The sequence below is a fragment of the Venturia canescens genome, chromosome 3, assembly GCF_019457755.1.
Source record: "Venturia canescens isolate UGA chromosome 3, ASM1945775v1, whole genome shotgun sequence".
In the NCBI taxonomy this organism is placed as follows: Eukaryota; Metazoa; Arthropoda; class Insecta; order Hymenoptera; family Ichneumonidae; genus Venturia; species Venturia canescens.
In genome coordinates, this window is record NC_057423.1 from 614,851 (window position 1) to 634,202 (window position 19,352).

Consider the following 19,352-nt stretch of genomic DNA (forward strand, 5'->3'; position numbering starts at 1 on the left):
ACCGAGTCTCAATAAGGAATGTACGGCGCATTGAGGTTTTCGAAATATTGTGTGATTACGAAAATTCGTATTTTTAAATATACCATCCAATCGCTCACGATTCTCCCGGTTAATTAAAAAACACAAGCTCATTCACAGCCAAGCAGCACTACTCGTTTGTTGAATGTGAAAAAACAACGCTGCGAAAAACGAGTTTAAGAGAGGTGAAAATTAAATTCTATTCGAGAAGTATTTTATTGGTGAGAGCGCAAGGGGGTAAGTACACCACAATATACTTTTTCCGCAGGCAAAATCCCCATACAAATATAAAGGGTGGTCCAAGTATCGCGAGTTCTGCTGCTGAACAGAAAGAATTCGAATAATCACCCGGTGAATTTTGGCCCACCCCGTATGTAGTATGCGAACTATCGTAGCTCCCAGGCTCTATCGATTTATCGTTAGATTTATTCAAATCTAAATATCTATAAATATTTATATATATGCATATTATATATAAGTACGTATCCATAATTTTATTTCAATTAATAATAGTAATATTAGTATAATTAATGTATGCGAACGAACGTGGTGGACATACTTTTTAACATGCTACTGCGTCGTCCAGCGACGCATTTTGCTTTTTTTTTTTTTAATTTTATTCGCGTGCGCGAGAATGATTTTTTTTTTCAATCCTAACAGCGAGAATGTCAAGATTCGAAGGTTCGACCAGCGCTTTGAGATTTGACTTTCTCTCAATTTCGAGAAACTCTTTTTTTACCTTTCGGAATTAAAAATAAATCGAAAAAGGAACAAAGGAACACAGTGGTTCTGTCCTCGACTCGAAGTAAATAGAAACTAGAAATTTCGTTTGTAAAAACGATTTGTAATTTTATACTTTTATTCTGAAAAAAAACCCCTGGTTATACTGGTCTCTCATTTCCATCTCGCTCTTATACGATAGTGTGCTTACGTTGAGATTGAATCAATGAAGTGCTTTCGAAAGCTAATAATTGAAAAAACTGATTATTCGACTGTTCAGTAAGGACGCCCGCGTCCTTCTTTTTAACGCTCAATTTTTTGGAGCGTATCGTGTTAAAGTATGTTATACAGACTGTCCCAGACATTTATTTTGGTTGTATCGAGGTTGAATTGAAAAAAAAAATTTGTCGGAGTCGAACGTTGATTGAGTTTTTTTTTTATTTTATTTTAATTTGATCGAAAAATCCATCAGTGAGCTAATTTTTCATGAACGGTGGCTGAGGACTTTTCTCCTCGAAATCGCGATATCTATCGCTATGTGCACGAAAAATACGTCACGTTTTGGAACACCCTGTATACGCATTTCTATCACGTAGTATAATATTTATCAATTCTAAACGTTAATAAAACGCTGCGTAGCATGATTGTTGTCGTCATGATGAAATAATCGCAGGTGTGCGTCATCGGAGATCGTAACAGCAGCACGATTGTTTCGTGATAATCATGCCGCTAAGAAAAATATCAAATTATTTCAAAAGTCCAACTTTCGAACAAAAATAAGAAAGTCAATGTTTTCTACTTCCTCGTAACATTATTCAATAAATATCGTGTTTTCTTGTCTCCTTTGTGAAATTACTCTCGGGCTTCACAGTCCAAAATTGAGGGAATGAAATCGGCAGTTTACATCCAACTCGATCGGAAAATCGAGCCGGCTATGTGTGCGTGTAGGATGGCTCGAAAAAAATATCTTTTTTTGGTTCTTCGACTTTCGAAATAATTGAAGTTCTACGCGCAATGAGCGGATTTCGTCGGAACTACTCATGAAGAGAAGACCAAATATCGCCCAATTAATTATTTCTAATGAAATTCTACTTTTTCTCATGAAGAACAATTATTTTTAAAAGTCGAGGTAACTAAAAAATGTTTTTTTTTCGCTCATCTTCGTAACTTTCATTCGGTAATCGTATATGATCTTTTTTTTTCCAGTTCATTGGCTAAGGTTTTCATTGGGTCGTCATACGACGATTCGATTGTTCTGCGATCGACGCGATCGTCACACAATTGGTTTATGAAATTTAGTCATTCGATGAAATTTATCGATCGGCGCTCGGGGCCACAGTACCATTTTGATTTCTCCTCAAGAATCGTTAATCAATTGATTTTCTGCATTTTAATCTATTACGTTCATCGCAGCGAATTCGTCTTTGAAATAACGTCGCTTATTCGGACAACGTAACGTCGAAAATATTCAATCGTTCATTCCGAACGTTTTTTCTTTTTTGGTTTCTGCGTTCGTTGCAATTTGAGAAAATTGGACAATTCATTCGTCGACGAGCTCCCAAAGCATCAGAGCAGCGTCGGTGCCTCCAACAGTCACGACGTTTTGATCGTTGTAGAGGAAACGTGCACATGCGACCAACGAACTGTACACCTTCTCCTCGACGTATTCCGCCTTCGCACTCGTGCACGGATAACGGAAGAGCCTCAAATATCCTTCGGCGTCTCCGCTTACGAGCATATCGTGAGCTGCCGAACGACTCGATGTTGTTAAAACTGTCGTTAAAGGATAGTAACGATTGTTCCACATCCCTGGAAAACGCCAAAGAATAAGATAAGCATTTTTTCACTCAAATATTAATACGATTACACGGAAATAGAAAATTGTTGTTAAAGAAAATGGAGAGGAGAAGAGCGGAGATCGTTATTTGAGAACGGAGAAATGTAAAAGAATGAAAAACTCACCGGACACCATGTAACCGACCGTACAATTGTGGGTGTACCATTTGACGTCCTTCATAACTAACGGACTCTTCTCCGAAGACAGTGCTTTCACATCCCCTGTACATCATTAATAATGCGTTTACCAAAACAAAATTAGTTTGGGATTCGTTAAATTGATCAAAATTCTATAAAATAGGGATCGAATAATCGCATTGGAATAAACTTTTACAATTTTGTGAAACTTTGAAAAAATGACTCTGAATTTATAATAAATAGCCTTGCAATTGCTTAAACTCACAGAAAACTAGATCGTAGTCTTGTGTGACGGTCTGCAAAAATCTGCTGTCCGAGCTCCAGTCGAGTTGAACGAGGGGTTGAGTGCCTCGAATTTTGTTGCTCTTTTTGTAAGAGAAACCATCCCGAGAGACTCTAAATAGGTACACGCTGCCGTTTTGCGAGCCCATGGCAACGATTTCTCCGGCTAAGAGGAAGAAAAAGACCGTCAAGAGTGTAATTAGCATGATAATAAAACAACAAAAATATGTTTAGCTCGATCGACGAGAGCATTGATCGGTCGAAGCTCACTTGGATTGTAGCCGATGCATGAGAGCGGAGAGCCACAGACTCGAAGCGTCGCTACTGCGGCGCCGGTGTCGGCAGCCAGCACAAGAAGATGACCTTCCGAAGAGCCAGCAGCCAGAGCAACCCCAAACGGATGAAAAGCTATGCAAATGCATTCGAAACCGACCTAAAACAGCAAATTCCACTTTTATAATGAATTTTCAAGATTTTTATGGACGTCACATCAAATTACCTAAACTGAGTCACCGGTTTTAGCAAATCATTTATTTCATCGAATTCATTGTTTCGCTCGGTAATTAAGAAAGTTCATGGATCGTGTTTATCAACGAAAAAATAACAAGTAACAATGAAAATTAGTCGAAAAAAGTAAGAAAAAAAAAAAACTAACTCGAGAAATTCATGCAAACCTGCGTCGTCCAGAGAAGTTTGTGTCTTCGCCAAAGTGCGATATTCTTGTCGTGTCCAGCCGTGGCAAAAACTTCATCATCAGGGTGAACCGCGAGGCCCCACAGCTGTCTTCCATGCCCGAAAACCACTTGGTTGAATCTCCTCTGCAAAGAACCTTCAACGATGTTATTCCGCGTAGTGCCGACGTAAATGTTTCCGTCGTTTCGACCAGGTCGTTGTGGATAAATGCTCCGCACTCCTCCGGCTGTTTCTGGCAACTGAATTAATCCAGAATCGACATCAAGAGACGAACGAATTTCATGAACAAAATTATTCTAACGACGTTTCTCCGATTGCGTTGAAGAATGAAAGTCAATGTACGTGAAAAAATGGTATTCATCGAGTCGAATCGATCGATAATATTGTTAAGTAAAAAAAAATGTCAATTTTTTCATCAATCAATGAACCATCGATCAATCTTGTTAACAAATAACACAGATTCGTTGGATATTGGAAACGCAAAGAAAACAGGTGAATTTAGTAAATATCTCCTAGATTAAATGATTTGACTTTTTGCTTGAGAGTCATGAAACATAATTTGAAATAAATATTCGAATGATCTTATTCTTAAAAAACGTACTCGGACCACGATCCCTGAAAACTTCAGGAATAGCATTATCGACTTCTTGAATTTTTTTCGATTCTTTGGTGTTATGCACAAAAAAAGTTGAAACAGGATTTCTATTTCGAGAGAAGTAAAACGGAGGAACGAGTAATATAATAATTATATGAAAATAATTAATGCGAAAATCTCACGAAGATCATTATGTGTTTACTTCTTGTTCGGCTTATACGCGGAAGAATTGATTTTAGTAGGAATACGTGGACGGAAATTAAAGCAAATTCAATTCGATTCGAACATCTACGTTCAGGCAAATATCGATGATTTTTTGTTTGTTTGTTTGAAATGATCAATTTCAAAGGGAATTTCAGAGGGAACGCATTAAAAAATCGCGTAAAATGAACGAGTTTGCTTTTCCGCACGTACCTTCGTGTCGGTAATTCGTTTGTAATTCTGCAGCGAATCCCAAGCAGCGATTTTGCGATCTTTTTCACCACCGGAAAGGAGGGTCCCTTCGGAAAGCATTATTAACGAACTTATGCCTTTGTTGTGAGCCTCGAATTCCATGCGAACGAAATAAGCCCCGTCCGCGTCGACCGAATAAACTGTTATAAATCCGTCACTGTCCGCCGTCACTACATCACCGTCTTGCTCGAATTGTATGCTCGTTACGTGCGTTCGTGATGGCTGCAATAAATGATATTTCATTCAAATGCAAATATTATATGAAAAGAGAAGCACAAAAATTCTTTGAATAACAATGAGATTGAGATGTTTTTAGTCCAGATTAAACTCACAGGTTTTATTATATCTGTTCTCTCGAAGAATCCGTCCTTTCGACGATTCCAAAATGTCAAATGTCCGCGACCGTGAGTTATTAGCAAATTGTCGTCCAGAGGATGAAAAGCTGCTCCTGTCAAATCTTCCTGCAACGTCTGTAGAAATATACAAGTGATGAGATTCACGGTAGAAACAACCATCCGAATTTTTCACCAGAGCCAAGTGTTCAGTTTGAACTTCGATTGAATTTTTAGTCTAAAAATTGAATTAATATAAACTTTTCACTTTTAGTTGTGAATAAAACATTTTTTTTACCGCAACTTTTCCCAGCAAGTGACCCCATTGCCATTGCCAGACCGACAGAATTGCTTCTCTTCCGGAATCAACTACCAAAACGTAACTTCCACCATTCTGAAATGAAATAGAATTAATCGTGTGTCCATCGAAAATTGTGTGATTTTTTGAAGCATCGATCGATGATGACGTTCATTGAACGAAATCTAGAAATAATTCATCAACTCTGAAAAATTAAAAAAAAAGGGGAAAATTGATGTTTTTCGAATGAAGAAAAAATGGTAACTCACCAGTTGTGAAAATGCGAGAGCAGAGACTCCCATTTGAAATTCGGTCATACCGAAAACATAGAGAGTCATAAGAGTTTCGGTCGACCAGATACGAACGTGAGGCTGAGCCTTTCTGTGTCTTCCGGCCCTCTGGCCGGAAGCTACGAGTTCTCGGCTCGGATGAACTTCCATGCAAGTTATGTCCTCGGTATGTCCGATGTAATGACGTTGGGCATTTTCTTCACGATCAAAAAGCACCGCAACAGCGGCCACGTAATAGAGAAGCTCGCCGCTCGGTAAAACCCACAAATTTCTCCTCGTGTCAGTCCCACGATACCCGTAGACCCATTCTAATTGCAACTTTTTTTCCGGTGGCGAATTGTCGACCGGTGGCAAATGCGAAGGCGGATAAAAGGAACGCCTCAGCCCCCGAATGGTCACCCTCACTGGCTCTTCGCGCAACACCTCAACGACACTGTAATCTTTTTTTACGGTTTTCCAATAAGTCCAAAAATATTCGTTTCACTCGAAAAATTTTAATTTTCCAAAAATTTACCATTTTTCTACCAATTCCCGTATCTTTTTGAGAAAATTTGAAATTTCAATAAAATTCTAATTTTTCAAATGGAACAACGACATGCAACAATCGCGAGATGTGCATGGGAAGACGTACCGTTAACCCGTACCTCGGCTTCGGGGGCGTATAAAGCCCGCGGTCTACTTTTGCTACGTGCGCGTCTTTGTCTCCCGATATCTTCACCAGGTCCGCTCATTTGAACGGTCGATGGACCTCGAGATCTCGACCTTCTTGCCGGGGAGGAAGCTATCGTCATTGCTCCAGCAGCAATTCCCATGGAGGTTGCCCCCGTTCCGAGGTAGAACGTGTCGACATCGGCGAATTCGTTTCTCAGTTGTGAAAAACTTCGTACCTGACGAATTATCGAATAAAAAATAAAATATAGATTGTTAATTTTTTTTCCCCCTCCAATGAAATTTCGTAGTTCGGTAGAGAACGAAGTTGGTTTTTTTTTTTTATAATTTACGGGATTGAAAAACGTTCCACGGCGAGCGAGTTTGGCTCTGGGGGGTCACCCGGTATGATAAATAAATGATTGTATATACGACGTAAACCGTGACGAAAGTTTTCGAATGCTCGTATGCAGGTGGAAATTGACCAATTTGTAATTCATATATGCTCGTGACCTAAAAGGGTGGATGAATCTCTGACCTTTTTCAACGGAGCTCTCTCTCTCTCTCTCTCTCGACGGTCTTTTCCAGTACTGTCTTTTTTGTTCTCCCGAACTTTCAACGCTTTTTATCTTCCGAGAGGCTTTTTTTTACTTTTTAAGGTGGGCGTAGAGTCTTATCACGTTTTTTTCCACTTCTCTACATTGGCGATTAACCTACGCCAATACTTCGTGAACTGAGATATTTGCCCTTTCGATCCAGCACGCGGCGTCTCGCGATTGAAAGCCTTTCGCAAGCAATTATGCATGCAATACGAACGCTGAGATCGGTGGTATCTAAGAATCTTGATAGCTTACTTCGATTTTTCATCCGTATAACTCGATCAACGCGAAATCGAATCACGAAAAATTGAGAAAAGAATCGCAGCGAACTTGAGACTGTTATATAGTTGGATGAAAATTGAAAAAAGGTAGAAACGGAGATGGAAAAACTCGCGAGGGGTCGCAGAGGACGAGAGTTTCGAGGATCGCTCTTCTATGTATTAGTTGGACGGTCTTTTACCAGGTCATGACCTTATTCCATCTCGTACGAGCGTTTTTCATTGATATATATATATATATATATATATACATATATAAATGTGTGTAGCCGACCCCGATCGTCACGCCTCTCGTTTTACCCCTCTCGCCGCGCGTTCGAAAAGTCCTCCGAAAGCGAGCAATGAAAATTCCTCCTCTCCTCGAACCACGTGGACGGGTCAGACATGCATATTTATGAAAAACATTATTCAAACTGATTTTATATAAGGACGATGCCGCCCGCGGCGCCGCGCGTCTTCCCTCACATTAGCATAAATAAATGATAAACGTTTGGAAACTCGGCTTTCGCACCCTCCAAACTTCACTCGTATATATTCATTATTATATCAGAGAAGAGAACGATAAAAATCTCCGATCTTACCAACGCCGTGAAATTCTTCATACTTTTTTTTTAAATAAGTATGCCGAGGAACTTGGCAAGAGCCAGGCCAAGGCTTTGTATATTAATTATTCGGCTTTATACGTGAATTTAAGAAATGTATATATATTTTTTTATTATTATTTTCTTAATCGAGTTGAAAACAAAATGAGCAGAGCGTTGAAGAACTTTGCAAAAGGTAGGCCAAGGTTTTGTATTATCACATGTTTACAGGTGAATCGATTTACTTGACTCTCGGAATCTGCGTGACAAAAGATCGTAGACAAATATTATTCGTCCAGGTAACTTCCTCCTTTTTTGTGGGCCTCGCTACCGCTTTGCGTCTTAATCTTGACTAATTATCTTTCGAACAGTCCGAAAACTTGAACGGAAAGGAAACACTGTTTTGGGGCAGCGAGCATGCAGGGGTTTTATTCGTTCGTAGGCTTTTTTAATCTGCTCGACTCGGAGAATTCATCACGTTCTGTGATGTCCGGAAATTGGGGATATTAAGTTCCTAGCAAAATAAATATTTCAGATATAAACGATTAACCTTGTATTTAGTATGACCCGTTATCAGGGACTCCCCCCCTCCTCCAGAGGAAAAAACTTCGACCGTGACCCTTCTTGGAATTTTAATCATTTACATACCTTTGACCATTCACAAAATTGACAGATTCTCGGATTCTGAAATTTCGCTATGACTCTGAAAAATTTTATTAAAATATTTGAAAAATAAAAATAAAACGAGAAAATTTCATCTCCAATATTTCCCTTCGAAATATACGGGGATTAAAATATTCGATTCTCAAAATGGAATCTTTTTTGAAAATCAAGTCGAAATATTCACTCCCCCTTAATTTGCTCCGATCGTCAGAAAAAAAAAAAACTTACACTACGAACCTTTTCCAATCGTTTTTCACATCCAATTCCGTATTTTTTCGCCTCAAACTCTTAAACTGTAATCCCAATCCTCTGCAAAATGATATTGATGAGAATGAGACGTGAGAAAAGTTTTTAAATTGAGAGAAATTTTTGAGATTTATCGAGGCAAAAGATCGTTCCTCTCTATTGTGTCGGGAGTCGTCGACGCCGCGCGTCCGATCAACGAGACATGGTACTACTGCGAAATATAGTCTGACCGAAGCCGTATACTCCTCACTGCGGTCAGGCGTCGATGGGACAAGGATATATGCTATAGCACTTTTCACCGCGAGTCTTTGTTTCCTCGTGCATGCATACAAGTATAGAAACACACGTGAGAATGTACTGACCTCTTGTCCTGAGACGGTGAACATTCTCTTGGCCCCGTTCATCTTCAGAACCTGACCCAAGTCTTCGAGAACCTCTTCGAATGGCTGTGATGTCCGGAGGTTCAACAAAACTCGACACTGCGAAACAGTCGTTTTTACTCAAACCTAAAAATCATTCTTTTCTCCAATTTTTTCAGTTTCAACGCGCTTTCATATCGTCCGCATATATGCCATTTGGAGCAAAAGAAACGACCGAATTCGGGTAAATTTGATAATTATCGTTCACGCAACTTTTGTTCTTTCGTCGAAAAAAAAAGTGTTTTCTACCCTCGAACGAATGATTTTGTCACTTTGCTCGTTTATTTCGACGCAAACTCTCAATGTTCAGTGTTTGAATGAACATTTTTTTAGTTAGTTTGGAAAAAAAATTGAATTTTCCAAGGCCAATATCAACGGATCAAATTGAATGTTTTCATTGAACAAACGTTAACATCCGGTATGTAAATTTTTTCATCTCATGTTATTAATTTCAAAGCAAAACTATATTTTTCTTCGTGCTTTCATAAAATTTCGAAAGATCAACCTGGACAGTGTGATCGAGGTTATTAACAATTCTGATAACTCGACCGGAAGATGGTTTTCCACCACCGGGTGGTGGTGCTTCCTCGGTGATGGAGGCTTTCCTGCTGAGACTCGCTACCGCGGGTGGTCGACTTTGCCAGCCGCCCCCGGCCCCTCCGCCGCCGCCGTTTCCGCGGCTGCCGGCGGCACCACCTCCAGTTCCGCCTGTTCCAACTGGCGCCGCGTACCACGTATTGCTCTTTTTTCCATAGCTCGCCGGCTGAAATCCGATCAGAGATAACGTCTTGTTGGTTAAACCAACAATTTTCACCCGAATAAACAAGACAAAACTCTGCTCTAACCCTGATGATTCAACATTTTTTCAATAGCTTATTCGATTTTCAGTTGTGAAGCGAAACGAATCGCTTGCCACGGGAATTTCATTGAAATTAAAAAAAAAAAAAAGTGGCTGCTAATGAAAACTTGGTAAATGAAAAAAATATCCGGAAAAATTCTTAAAGGAAACGCGAGTGGAAGCACCTGGAGCATGTCTGCCGGCAGCGAAATGACCTCGAAAGAGTCGCTCATCAACACGACGAAGCTATCGCAGCCTTGCTGCCAATGATTACAATGTTGTTGAGAAATTATGGTTTTGGGTTCGTGGAAATCGGTGCTTTCGGAGTCGTCGTCGGTGCAGGAGGAATCGGCAGTACTCGACGGTACTGTGCCAAACTCCGAGCGATAATGAAACCCTGATGAATCAATGATGGCCGTTATGTTGACACTTTGGAACGGCGAACACGATCACGATTACGAATCGCAATCTCTATTGTTATTCCACTTTTATTTTACGTCGAGTCAAGACAATTTCACGAGAAAATGGTCGACTTTTCGCGCTTGGCATTATCGACAAGAATTTCTAAAAATCAAACTTTGTTCTCCCGAATCGTCGAATCCTCGATTAAAACAGTATTTTTTAGCACACGCACCGAGACAGACACATTCGCACAAATATACACTTGGATGACGTCACGTTCGAGTCAACGTGAATTTCTACTACAATCGTATATCGAATCGTCCGAGAGGGGACGTGTTCTCTTTGTGTCTTCCTCTCTTTCTCACTTTACATACGCAAGTCCTCTTACATAATTAGGCTCACCAAAAATTGACCTACTAATTTTATCGTTTTTGTCTTCATCAACGGTGTCAACGATCACTTTGATCGGTGCTTCCGATGATGAGCAATCCCGCTCTTCGTTATTGAATAATCGCGGAACGGTAATCGACCATCATTTCTCGTCAAAGATACGATTATTTTCATTAAAATAAAATGAAAAATTGTAAGGATGAAAGGAGGAAGATAAACGAAACGATACTATTGACGATTGCGCTCACAAGAGTATCGAATGGCTATGCGAAAACGAAGCGAGAAATTCACAGGCGATCCGAATTTTTTTCTCCGTCTCCTCAATATCGATGCACCATTACTCGACTCATCGAATCACGTAAGCATATAACGATCAAAAATGTTGATGCACTTTTGTGATGTTTTCTCGGTGTAAAGTTATTTTAAAAAGAGGAAAAAATTGTGAAATTTCTTTCGAGGAAGAACACGCGAGGGAGCACGGCGGTGCTTGACTGCGGGCGAGCCTGAGGGGTGGTGGGTTTAGCGCGCGAGGACGCGGGAGCTGCACACTCTCGGATCCTCGATCGAGAACTGATGGGGTTGGTGAGCGTGCTACCCTGGCCTACCTTCAACAAGACGGGTCGGCCCGTTTGCCACCGATTTCACCCCCTTTTCAACCCCCTGCTGCTCAACCTTCCTATATACGTTTGATACTTTGCACCGATGTGCAACTCATTCATCCACGTATATGTATTTATGTATATAGAAGAGCGTAGCGTTCGCAAGAGGCTCAAGACGGGGGGCGGGGGGGTGCTGGAGCCAAGGCCAAATGCCTCCTGACGGGGAGCGAGGCAGCCGTCGAAGGGCCGATTGAACCACACGTAGCGGTTTTCGCGATGGTGGTGAGTTGGAATTCGCATCGAGAGTGCCCGAAATGAGCAAACGTATGAGCCTCCGTCACGGAACATTTTTCGAGCCCTTCGCGCTCCTCGCTCGCTCTTCGGGATGCCAACTATAGTACGTAGATATATTGTACTATATTTTATTATTGGAGGGAAAGAGAAAGGTGTGTTAGGAATCGTTAGAAATTCTTATTTCGTCTGATTTTACCGAGATTTATTGTCATCTTTTACTAAAATAGTTTTTGTTGGCTCAACCCATTTCTAAATTGAAAATGAAATTTCTAATTATTTTGAAAGGGCACGGAAAGAAGCCTCGAAGCCGAAAAACTAATCGGCGTTTTAAAAGCTGTTTCGTGTTGTTGTAAAAGTCTCTTAAATCATGCGAAACGGAGGCTTGTTAATTCAGAGGTGTGGCACAGCCCTGCGTGACTCTTCTTTCGTTATGTCACGCATGTATATATACATAGGGGAACATGGGGCAAATTGAACTTTTAAGAAACTAAGACAAATTCATTAATGAGCACACGGTCTTTCACTTGTATTTGAGTCCCAAAACTGACTACCATCGCTAATTTTTCAAATTTCGAAAAGAAAAAATTTCGGGGCAAAACGAACTCGGCCTCTGCGAAGCAAAAAAAATTATAAAAATATATTTCTCGCAATACAGCCGTTGGAAATGACTGCTCCCGGATGTAATGCAAGCTCTGGCATACGAGAAAAGAAATAGGACCCCCTCGAGCCCATTTATTGGATGCACGAGAGGAAAAAATGGGGTTAAGTCGCAGATCGCTTCTAAACCCATTTTTTGGTGACATGTGAAACATGAACTTGGAGTTCACTGCGCCAGGGTATAAACGATATTTCAACTATCTTTAGGTTTTGAAACAGATTCCCGTTCCCTGTAGGTCGGATTTCGTGAAAAACGATTTGTGGGGCAAAACGAGCTCAGCCTCAGAGAGGCATAAAAAATCCGAAAATTGCATTTTTCACAATCAACGCGTTGGAAGCGACGGCGTCCGCGCGTAAGACGAGCTCTGCTATGTGAGAAAAGAAATGGGACCTCCTCGGGCCCATTTATTTCATGTCCGAGACGAATAAATGGGTTAAAATCGCGGATTTTTTCACCAATTTCTTATAACATGAAAAAAATTAACTCCAAATTCACTGCACCAATATATAAATCATGATTCAACTATGTTTATGTTCTAAATCAGTTTTCCCGTTCCCTCTTTCTCGAATCTCGTAAAAAAAAAATGTGGGGCAAAACGAACTCAGCCTCTGGGAGGCATGAAAAATCAAAAAATTAGTTTTTTCGCAATAAAGACGTTGGGATGAATTCAATTTTTTTCACCGTGGATTATATTTCATCCGGAGACGGATGAATTGTATCATTGCGATTTCTGTAGAAAACAATTCCAATGAATTCAATTTTCTTTGTTTCTTACATTGTTCATCATTTCATTTAAAAAAAAAAGGAAATTCAAGAATTAAAGAATTTTTCGTAGTTCAGAAAATTTTGCCTCTGCCCTGTGCCCATTGTGGTTTCGAAAAGAAAAAAAAAAAACAGGAAATTTTAATATTAAACTTTTCGCTTCGAGTCGTGTTCGTTTTGCCCCGGATTTCGCGATCACGGGGCAAAACGAACACGGTGTTCGTTTTGCCCCGTGTGTTCAATTTGCCCCATGTTCCCCTATACGAAGGCCGTGCCTGAAATCGTGTCAGCGAATAACATAAATCGTTAGATCGCTGAATTCGCTAGAGAAATGTCCTTTCTCGTTTTTCTCTACGATGCATCCTCGACCAGATATTTATCCATCGGCATGGTGATGACCAATCAGATGCAAAAAAAAAAATGGGACCGGGGAGCAGCCAGCGCGAGCGGAGCGCTCCCGCGCAACGCAACATCCGATTCCCTCTTGCTAATTTATTAATATCTCATCAACGATGCAATGGCAGAAAAAAATTTCTCACCATTTTTCTGCCCTGTTTATTTCCAGGGCAACTTTAAACACACACAAATAGGCGCGCGCGCAGTAGAAATACGTGGACGCGCCTAAGCAAATAAAAAGAAGCACTTACTGTGTCTCTGTGCAGCGCGATATCGTGATAAATGGCATTCCAGGTGGTTGCAGTGATTAGAGTGTGATATATATATAAAAAAAGGATCGCTGTTGACGTATCTCTCGTTGAGGATAAATATATATATATATAGGCGAGGGGAGATGCCGCGCCCGGCGGCGCCCGAGATAATGAACGATTCTTCAATCGGCAAACTGGATACTCTGAGAGCTACCGCGTCATCCGATAACACGTGTCTGAAGCTTTGCAAAAACTCCTCCATCAAATCGTTTTATCATAATTAATAAGCAAAGCGAGAAACAGCACGAGTATATCACGGGAGTATCGAAAGGTCCTCGAATTGATCGCGAATTTGGCATTTTTCTGATCGCGAGGCGAACAGCCGACCTGCCGTATTCAAATTGCGAACGTATTAATTTAATAGCTTCTTTCAGTGAATATTTATTCTCCCAAGTTTTTTCTTTCTTTCAAAAATTGCGACATCATATGACCGTTGCTCCATAAATCAGCGATCTTCGTGCCACACGAGCATCCGTTTTCCTCGCGAGAACCTTATTTTGCTTTTGTTTTCCGAGTTCTTTCCTGGCTCATTTGATTCCAAAATTTTCCACAATCCAGACCCATATTCGGGGTTCTGAGTTTTCACGATTCGATCGAATCTCAAATCATCTCTTTTTTTTTAGAAAGATTCATCAGGTTTTATTTATTGTTTCTCCGTTCATTGAATTTCGCTTATAATTTTTTTTTATCTTTTTTGCCACTCTGGACTACAATCGATAATCTTTCGAGCTTATCACACACATATAAAGCGTGCGAAGGACTCTTCGGCAAAGTGCCAAGAATTTTATGACGTCTCTCTCGTGTGTTACACAAACTCTTTTTTGTGACGTTTCAGTTCGCTCTCTCTCTCTCTCTCTCTCTCCAACGACCGACGTGCTCGAGTCGTCTTTTCTATTCGCTCAACCGTCGCGAACGATCGATCCTCTTCGCCAGTATTACTGTCCACATTTGAACTCTCGGTTAAAAAAACACGAATGAATAACAATTTAGAAAAATGCTAACCACAATTAAAGGTGTATTTTTAATTTTGAGCACTGACAAACTGCTATAAAATACCGATCGGAGAATCCGTGGGACTTGGAGAATTTCACGAACGATCGATCATTTTGTCAAAACGAAATGAATCTTGATAAGATATTTGATCGCTGGAAGTCGAGCCGGAATAGGAAACCGGCCGATCGCTAATCTTTATTCCGAGTGGATCAGATCGTCGATCTGCTTATCAAGCTGAGAATCCGAAGTGTCGTTTAACGCAGTTTCGAGGCTCCGGTTATTGCGGTGTAACACTTACATATTTAATAACGCACGAAGAAAATAACACGCCGTATAATTAAGCTAGGTGAAACCGGAAATAAATGGAATTCATTCGCAAAGTGGGTTGAAAGGTTCTGCTGATATTGAAACTCTTGTTGAACGTTTGTCGAGATAAATGAGTCACTAATTCATGCAAACAGGCCAACTTCCTGATATTCAGTGGACGAAAAAAAAAAAAAAAACACTGAACTAATGAAACGAATTTGAAAAATCAATGCGCAACATTTTCGATCTTCCGAGCCGATCGTTAGCCCGGAAAAACATAAAACCACGCTTTCACGATCGAACTCCGAAGCTTTTACTTGTGTGCACATAAATACATATATACTTATTGGGAGGATATGATAATGGTGGCATGAATTAACACAGGGTGAAGGTCAGTTTCGGCTGCACCTCTCTCGCTTCGAAACCTCAAACACGTATTTATGTGTATACATACATAACAACATACACATATTAACCGCTCCGGCTTTCCGGTTGCGACTGTCTTGTGTGTACGAGTTTCTCCTCCTCCTGAGATCGCCGCGAGTCGTAATCCTTAACCCGCCCCTCCTCGAGCGGTCCTTATTAGTATTTGTAAATCCTTGTTATTCCATTTGCGTTTGTATATATGAGCGAACTCTTTGCTTTATTATTATCAGTATATAAAGACGAATGATTTTTTTTTTTTTTTTTTTAATTTCAAATAGGATGTTTATTGAAATTGAGCAGGAACATATGAGTTTGGAAAAATGGTTGGTTAAGTCGATATGAAAATGAAACTCGATCGATCGTGTAATACGAGCTGTAAAGTATACTACGACAGTCCATTCAAGTTGGGTAGACAGTCTCTCTCTTTCTCTCACCCTCGCAGTCTCGCACGTTTAATTTATACATCTTTGCTCGAGGTGGACGTAAATCGCGGACTCGATGTCGCCAATGGCCACGAGAAAACATATGTACCATGTGTTAGAGCGGTGCAGATATATAATATGAGCATAGCAATGGTTGGCCTTCGAGGCCAAGGTCGTTGCACACGTCGTCTGGGATCGGGAATGCATTATATATGCTATTGCATCAGATATGTTCACGAGCTAGCTCTCCTCTCTCTCTCTCTCTCTCTCATTCTCTCCAGAGTCCAAACTCACGCCCACGCATAAAAAGTTTGCGAAACGTCAACGCATGATTTTGCGGCACGTAGACGGCTTCTTGGCACGAAGAATTATCGGAATGGTGTTTCGAGTGAAAAGTGAGTTGAGATCGTAAGGATTGTACACAGCAGCGTGTCCTCGAAATCGAGCTCGAAATTTACCGAGTTGACGGAGGGTGTTGTCGCGAAGAGAAAAGTCCTAATTGTAAAACGTTTTTCTCTACGCGGACCGTTAACGAACGATGTTTCAACTAAGTATATATAGCAGAAGCCAATCCAATGTGGCGAGCATGGTCGACGCAGCGTACGTGAACCTATCCGTAGAATCGACTCGAGTGAGTGACTTTTCGGACACCCTCCATACGGGTTTCTATCGCACGACTCCCGGTTCACCGACGGTGCTCAACCCTTGACCTTTTTCACGCATCCATCGGTCGTCTACCTCAAATTTTCCCGCACGAACGAGAGATCCGACATACAACTGCGTGCATCGTGGGAACAAAATGAGAGAGAGAATGGGAAAAGTCTTTTTCTCCTTACGAGAGTTTTCGCATGAGATAAAAACTCACGTGCCAGAGGCAGTGCGAGAGATAAGAAAAAGTTGCCATCAACATCGTGCCTCGCTGGACACGTAAGTCCTCCCGCGGTAACGACGAATTTATGGGCGGATTACCCCGTTTCACGACACGTGGCTCACGTGTTTACGCAGATTTTACAAAAATAGGGTGCAACCTAATCTCGTCTCGTTTGGGAGAACGTAAAAGAAACATAACTTTACACGACAGTGCGTGCTGTAAAACGCTCAAGATTTAAGTCACTGCTGTTTTTTTTTTCCCCCAACTTCGCTCCTTTATGGTCAAATTTTCAGTCATGCAATGAAACATAATCATGTTTTGTTGTGAAACGAACGATGCTTTCCACGAGAAAGCTTCATTGGGCAAACCGCCGGAATTCCTGTTTCAAAATTTCGTCATCTTTATCTCAAATCTTATTTTTATTATTTTTCACAACCGAAAGTTTCAGCCTCGATAAGGACTTGGCTTTCGAAATTTTATCGAAATGCTGAATAAAACGAAACTTCATCGCGGACAAAGGTATATAAAACGAAACCTTCGCACTGCCAATGTTCTTACTTCGGCACATTTGAATTTTCAATTTTCGAATCACGTCGTGAAATCGCAGTTCTCTAATTATGAGTTATATTCACAAATAATCTTCTTTTTCTTCTAATCTTTAGGTATTAAAAAAAATTATATAACGAATTCTTATCTTGCTCGTGATAAAATAATGAGTATTTTAAGAAACACCCAATTCCGTGCCTCACATTTTACACGTTCGCACTCATACAAAATAATTTTAGAAATGGGCGAAAAATGAATTTACCGAGTAACTTTATCATAATAAATTTGTTGCACAAATGTGATAGCTCGACGACACACACACATGTGCAAAATTATTAAATGAATATGTCTGCATATTTATTCGTGAGCTTGCAATGGACGAGTTTTTTTTTCCATAAATTATCGTACTTGCACGAAATCACCTCGTTCAAGCACACATACACAGATTTACAGTAACGATTATGGCACCGGGAGGCAATTAACGTTGAGTGATAAGCAGTTATGACGGGAAAGAGAGGGCAGCGTCGTCGGAGGAACGAATATCGTGTGCCATGTGCACACGACCGAAAATAAGATTTGAGGGAGCACCTTCCCCCTGAATTGACCCCTTAATAAAATATACAAAATGCAGCCATTAATGACGCAAGGATACGCAAGGATTGCACACTTTCTCCTTCGCCCATTAAATTGTGACTGCAATTCACTTGCAAATTTGCAAATCTCGAAACTCAATAATTACACACGTGCATGTCACGTTCGTTCAGAGACACGCGATTTTCCCTGCTGACGGGAAACGTTTATAGTAATTTTGTAACATTGAATTTGTCCCTGATACATATTTCCGCAGAACTCGATCGAATAATAAAATTGTTGGTTGAAACTTTTTCGGTGTTTCTCACTCGTTGCAATTAGATTTTAATCGATTGGGGGACGAATGAAAATTATTCGATCCGTAACCGCGTCGGAGCGTTTGAATAGTCGTTTGAAGACTACTTTTTTTTTTGGCCAGCACACAATGGTAATGAATCGATCACTCATTTGAATAAACATTGAGCGAGTTCTGCGAAAGCTCTACAGCGGGGAATATTAAAAAAATCGTCAACGGGATTTTTTCAATCTAAAATATATGCCGCCACCGAGTCGTTGAAGTATAGTTTTATCAATAATAAGCACCGGTGGCAGCTGCGTTTTTAAGATGGAGTCTCGGGCCTTGGGAGGTTATCGTGGGACGGGAAGGAAATAAAAGCTCCGCAGGGGGGCACATTAGAAAATCGTTTTGTTCTGCTTTGAGATGGAGAAGAGTGCGTGCTGTTAAAATAGTGTGTGGCAAGCGAGTCGTATGAATAATCGCGTGATGAACGAGGAGGCACATTAAAACGGTGTTATAACTTGCGGATCGAAATGAGGCCGTGGATACAGCTAATTCTTTCTCTCCATCGTAAAATTCAATTGAGTCGATTGCGATCGGAGATCCCGTAATTGTCGTTGATCGGACTAGTATTTTTCTATTGATAAGCGACTGATATTCGCGAATACCATTTTTTCAATTCTTACCATTGTCGTTTGCAAAACGAAGAAATAAAAAGTGTTGTGAAAAAATGGCGAAAGGGGACTCGCGACGATGAAGAGGCTCGTCGACGAGGCTCCGCGGGGTCGCACCTCACAAATGTGGCTCCGAGTACTCGCGAGTGCGCAAGGGCGACAACAAAATGGGAAAGTACGGCTCTCTATGATTATGGAAAGAGAAAGAGAGGGAGAAAGCTTCGTGCATATGCTCACTTTGATATCGGGCGAAGAGATCAACAACTTAATAATCCCAATTAAAGGAGAGATGCTTGTCGCGAGCGTGTGGCCTTTTCGTCTCAAGGAAAGAGCAGAAAATTGGTGAGAAAAAGAGGTCCAGGGATCGCGTTAATCCAGTGTTCTTATATCTCGTTAGCGTTTAGAAAAAAAAATCAAGTCAAGAAGAAAAAACAGCTCGAGTGCCGGAGAACGAAGAGGCATTTATCGGTAATGAGATTTTTTCGAAATCCTCGTTATTGATACCCT

General features: G+C 40.7%; 1 protein-coding gene across 1 annotated transcript in view; it reads right to left on the minus strand.

The window, feature by feature from the left end:
• Positions 1-215: 215 nt before the first annotated feature.
• The window catches only part of LOC122407569 (echinoderm microtubule-associated protein-like CG42247), a 28,268-nt gene continuing 9,131 nt past the window's right edge, over positions 216-19,352 (minus strand). The window contains exons 3-14 of the mRNA XM_043413878.1: positions 9,595-9,852; positions 9,033-9,149; positions 6,287-6,542; positions 5,635-6,095; positions 5,366-5,461; positions 5,068-5,205; positions 4,697-4,957; positions 3,669-3,926; positions 3,265-3,427; positions 2,978-3,160; positions 2,701-2,796; positions 216-2,547 (exon numbers count right to left, since the gene is read on the minus strand). Of these exons, the coding sequence (XP_043269813.1) occupies positions 2,279-2,547; positions 2,701-2,796; positions 2,978-3,160; positions 3,265-3,427; positions 3,669-3,926; positions 4,697-4,957; positions 5,068-5,205; positions 5,366-5,461; positions 5,635-6,095; positions 6,287-6,542; positions 9,033-9,149; positions 9,595-9,852 (2,556 nt within the window). The 3' untranslated portion in view covers positions 216-2,278. The remainder of the gene's footprint in view (positions 2,548-2,700; positions 2,797-2,977; positions 3,161-3,264; positions 3,428-3,668; positions 3,927-4,696; positions 4,958-5,067; positions 5,206-5,365; positions 5,462-5,634; positions 6,096-6,286; positions 6,543-9,032; positions 9,150-9,594; positions 9,853-19,352) is intronic.